At 41.8% G+C, this 5000-nt stretch overlaps 2 protein-coding genes across 2 annotated transcripts in view; one reads left to right on the forward strand and one right to left on the reverse strand.

Moving 5' to 3' along the window:
* The window catches only part of mlx (MAX dimerization protein MLX), an 8023-nt gene extending 7598 nt beyond the window's left edge, over positions 1-425 (reverse strand). Inside the window, exon 1 of the mRNA XM_027030714.2 lies at positions 341-425. Within this exon, the coding sequence (XP_026886515.2) occupies positions 341-382 (42 nt within the window). The 5' untranslated portion in view covers positions 383-425. The remainder of the gene's footprint in view (positions 1-340) is intronic.
* Positions 426-1146: 721 nt separating this feature from the next.
* Positions 1147-5000, forward strand: part of fmnl1a (formin-like 1a) — a 19085-nt gene continuing 15231 nt past the window's right edge. The window contains exon 1 of the mRNA XM_035523764.1: positions 1147-2103. Within this exon, the coding sequence (XP_035379657.1) occupies positions 1939-2103 (165 nt within the window). The 5' untranslated portion in view covers positions 1147-1938. The remainder of the gene's footprint in view (positions 2104-5000) is intronic.

Genomic DNA, 5000 nt, shown 5'->3' on the forward strand with positions numbered 1-5000 from the left:
TAGCTAAGTTAGCGCCAGCTTGTAAGTTAGCTCACTAGCTAGAATACATTAGCCAATATTGGTTGCTACTTGCTAGCTGACATAACCAAGCGAGGCTACCAGGGAAGCTAGTGTAGTTAGCGAAGGAGTGGGGTAGCTAGGTGACTAGCTCCGAGCTAGCTACCTAGTCAAGTTCCTTGTTTAGTTAGCTAGGTTTGCTAGCTATATTTCTCCAGTAAAATCTAGAAATATCTAGCTAATTTTCAGCGTGCTTTGACCTGTCGAAAATACGTGGGCAATCCCCCTGGTTGGTTTGAACAAATAACAAATTAACAAGTAGCGCTACGAATAATTTGCTTACTTTGAGCCAGGGATCCTCTGGCGACGCACTTGTTTCCGTCATTTTGGAAAGCTCATATTAGCCAGGATAGGTGGCGAAGAGCAAGCGGATTAGAGTCACAGGACTGATCGGCCACAAACATCGCCCTCTACCGACTGCTACTTCCATTCTTGTGTTTTTCTACATTTATGGAATGTAACTAACTGGTGCTATCCAAAGCGATTTACAATTACGACTGAACTCAACTTGAGCAATTGAGTGTTAAGGGTCTTGTTCAGGGGCGCAATAGTGGCAAAATGGTAGTGGTGGGGCTTGAACCAGCAACCTTCTAATGACCTTAACCTCTGAGCTACACCCAAAGTAGGGTGGTCTAGAGAGTAGGTGATGGTAGAGATGGTAGAGAGATTTTGACCTTTGAAATTAAATGTTGATTTCAATTTTCAGTTTATAATACTGATGTCATAGAATTTTACCTAAGGACAATAAAATATGTAAGAAAAACCTCAATTATGCCTTCACTAAATTCCAAATTTAAAAAAAATAAAGAACAGTACCACACTCTGCCACACGGCGGCGTCCTGGTTTATTGTGCAAAAGTGTGTCCAAAGTGTAGATTAGTCGCTCTTGTTACAACCTATTACCGTAGACAGAAGGTAATAGTATTTTTTTAAGTCCTTTTTTTTATCTTTCATGTTGAGCTCACTAAACTTGCATCAATTAAATGTGTACTTGTGTTTAACACTCACTCCTGTCATTTGACTTCCTCTCTCAATCTCTCTCATGCTTTTTCTCTCTCTCTCTAAGTTTCTTTTGCATGCAGTGTTCAGGAAGCGTTGGTGCTTCTGCTTTTGCTGTGGTTTCCTCTCATGCGCTGTCCCTTGTGTTAAAGCTTAACCGTTTTTCAAGTAACGGCTCTCACGTTAGCATTCTTGTAGGTACCTCAGTTACTCGAGCTCTCTCCAACAACAGTCTCCGGAGCACTTGGTCAGTAGGTGAATGCCCTGGGATGATGAAGACACTTCTGTGTTTGCCACACTCAGCCTGGCCGAGATGAGCAGGCAGAGGCCTAATGTTTAGATCCACAGCATTCGGTCGCAGTGTGGAGCCAAAGGAGGTGAACATTTTGATTTGCCTGAAGGAATTCTATTGTGTTTTTATGGTGATTGTTAGCATTGTAAGTAGTATTTCTGGTTCTCCTTTTACCAAGCACAGCTTTGTGTGCATGCATGGGGTTTCTCTCCATTTTGAAACTGTGAGGAGATATCTCAATACAGGACATCTTCCCCTTCTTATTTAGTTGGCTTTTAAATATAATTTTGCTTCTTGCAACACATTTGGGCTTTTTCCCCAATTCGGAGTTTCACCGATTTACGAAATCTTTTAAATCACGTACTGCTTGTAGTTGTCAGTGTGACGTCTTGAATTTTGCTGTACATGTAAGCATCTCATCAAAGAGATGCTTATCCTCCTCTTCTGACCCTGACTGGCTGTGGACACATATAACCTCAAAGAGCAGCTGGAGTAAACTGAGTCCACTGACCAAGATCCATAGTTCTGGGATTTGTAACTGGCCATAGCCGAAGGAGGCTGGGATCCTGGAATTCCTACGGAAGGTTGTGATGGGTAATGTGGCAGGTGGTGTTGAACAGCATGAGGGTGTGGAGCGCCAGGTTTCAGCAGGTGGGGGGAACCCTACTCTGGGTACTCCGAAGAGGAAGACAGCCCCTCCCAAACTGCCCATGCCTGCGGAGGATGAGCTGGAGGAACGCTTCAGCATGGTTTTGGTGAGTGCTGTATGTTCGTTCAGGTGTGTACGTACACCTCCAAACGTACACACACACACACACACACACACACACACACACACACACACACACCTTAATCGCAGGCTTGGGTCAGACTTTCCACTCAAGCCCCTGACTGTGGAAACCACCTGATTAAAATGCTGGAAATGTCATAAAAGAGAAATAGAATTAGAGCTATTGTTCCACTCATGAGCGCACAACATCCCACACAAACACAGAAGCACTGAGACTTGCGTGTGTGCTCATACCAATTCTAAAGTTCTCGATCTGTACAGGTTGTTTGTTGGTCCATCAGGTTCTCAACTGCAGAACTAATGTTCCTGTGTTTCAGATGAGCTGACTTAGAACACATGTTACAGAGGAAATAACTCTTGACTAACAGATTTATATAGCGGGTCACGCATGACAGTGTTAAGAGGAGTCACAGGACCACAGGACCAAACGTGTTTTGAAAACAAGTTATTTTTTTAACAAAGTTAAAGAGGATCCTTCCCAGATTCCGTTTGAGTAATCAATTGAATAATCCTGCAGTGGAAGTTTCACTGACAATGATCTGAGATTACTCTGTGTTATTGGCACCTCAGGAATGTGTGGTTCTGCCTGTTTGTATGCAGTGAGCTGGTACACGGCAAAAAAAATGTGACAGCCTGGTGTTGTGAGTTTGCTTCCTCTTTCCAAATCCTTTTAATATAACCCTAACCATAATGCCACTCGGGCTTTCAGGTGTGAAGTGTGTGCGTGTGTTAGTTCTTTACTAGACTCATCCAGTTGTAGACCTGCATAGTGGGCTGCAAAGATGAGTGTTTGCACTTACGAGAGAGAGAGAGAGAGAGAGAGAGAGAGAGAGAGAGAGAGAGAGAGAGAGAGAGAGAGAGAGAGAGAGAGAGAGAGAGAGAGAGAGAGAGAGAGAGTGAGTGAGTGAGAGTGAGAGTGAGTGAGTCTATATAATATTCTATTAGTCACCCCCCACCCCAGTATTTCTAGTTATTCTTGTTCCTCAAGTCTTGCCTGGTAGATTTTGATCTACATTGTTTGCCTCTGATCCTTTTACTTTCATCATTTGTTCCTACTTTGTACATCAGTTTGGCATGTCACTGGAATAAATGTATGTGTGTCATGTAAGATATGTAAAATAATGACGAATAGCTGTAAGCAGCGTAATTAAGCAACCCCCATTATTGATTTCTATGCCTTAAAACGTGTGTCAACGCAGTAAGGAAGTGACGTGAGGTGTGGATGACCTTTATTTAATCTTTTTTAAAACAATTTTTTTCATTTTATTTTACTATACTGAGGAGACAAGTTAAGCTCAAATGAAGACATTTTATTTAATCTTATTTCTTTATTTCATTTTATGTTACTATACTGAGGGTACAAGTTAAGCTCTAACAATATTTGGGCGTTTAATGCTGAACTGCACCGCGCTCTCGAGACGTCCCACGGTACAAAGGCGTGTCCCGCGCGCGTCTTTACCTCGCCGCTTGTGTAAGACAGAAGCGGAGCGGAAGCGGTGCACTTCTTCTGCAGGAAACACGCAGGGCCACACCTTCCCCGGACGTTAGGTTACACCCTTATCCACACTCGAGGCAGAGCTCAAAATAACTAGTGCAAACTGCAGTTCTGAGGCATGAAGCTATGTACGTTCCGTTCCTCATAAATCACACACCTCTGCAGTGTGCACGGTGAAGAAAACGCAAATCACGCAGTAACTGTGCTTACTGCACCGCATGGTCTAGTGTGTGCTTTCTCATTTTTATCTACTTCATCTCATTTCTATCTCATTATGCTACAAACGAGTTTTGCTTTCGTTTGAAGCAACTCTTACCATTAGGCTAGAAGACTGCAGAGAAAACATACCCATGTAACAGGCATTTCATTTACTGACTGACTGACCCGAGTCTGTGGTGCTGTCGACAATTATTTTAGGGGGATTCGGAAAAAAACATATGTAAAATTAAACGGACAAGTTCAGTGCAATACTGGGCATTATTAGAGTTAGTTGTTTCATTATTTAAAGCATAATCTGCTGTCAGTCAATTTTGCCACATCAAAAATATTAATAGGCCTAAATGCAGTGAACAAAAAAAAAAATACGGCAATGATTAGTTAAAACTCTCACCGTGTTCCTGATTGGTTAAACCTGTTACTTATCATGCTCCTGATTGGTTAAGCCTATTTTTCACTGTAGACGCTGTTAGTCACCATGCTTTAGCAGAGTAAAGCCTCTGTTCAATTGGGGTCTGGGGCTCTGACACATTATAAACACCACTCTAGTGTATATACAGTACTTGATCTACTGTTTGTGTTGTATACTTGTATGTACAATATCAGTTACACAGTGTTTTATAATTTACATATATCAGCTGCGCTATGTGGGTTTTATGTACATGTATGTACATAAAACATGTACATCAGCTGTACTGTGTGTTTTAGATTTTAAATGTACAGTATCGGTTGTACTATGTGTGTTGTATATTTTACACATACAGTGTCAGCTACAGTGCATGTTGTATAGTTTACACATTCGGTATCGGCTACACTGCATGTTGTATAATTTAAACCTTCGGTATTGGCTACACTGCATGTTGCATACTTTACACGTTCGGTATCGGCTACACTGCATGTTGTATAATTTACACATACGGTATCGGCTACACTGCATGTTGTATACTTTACACAATCGGTATCGGCTACACTGCATGTTGTATAATTTACACATTCGGTATCGACTACACTGCATGTTGTATACTTTACCCATTCGGTATCGGCTACACTGCATGTTGTATACTTTACACATACGGTATCAGCTGTATTGTTAGCCATTAAGGACAGCAGTAAATACTTTGTTGCCTGTTAAAAGTGATTGTTCAACAGAC

This window comes from Electrophorus electricus, chromosome 1, assembly GCF_013358815.1.
Source record: "Electrophorus electricus isolate fEleEle1 chromosome 1, fEleEle1.pri, whole genome shotgun sequence".
Classification (NCBI taxonomy): Eukaryota; Metazoa; Chordata; class Actinopteri; order Gymnotiformes; family Gymnotidae; genus Electrophorus; species Electrophorus electricus.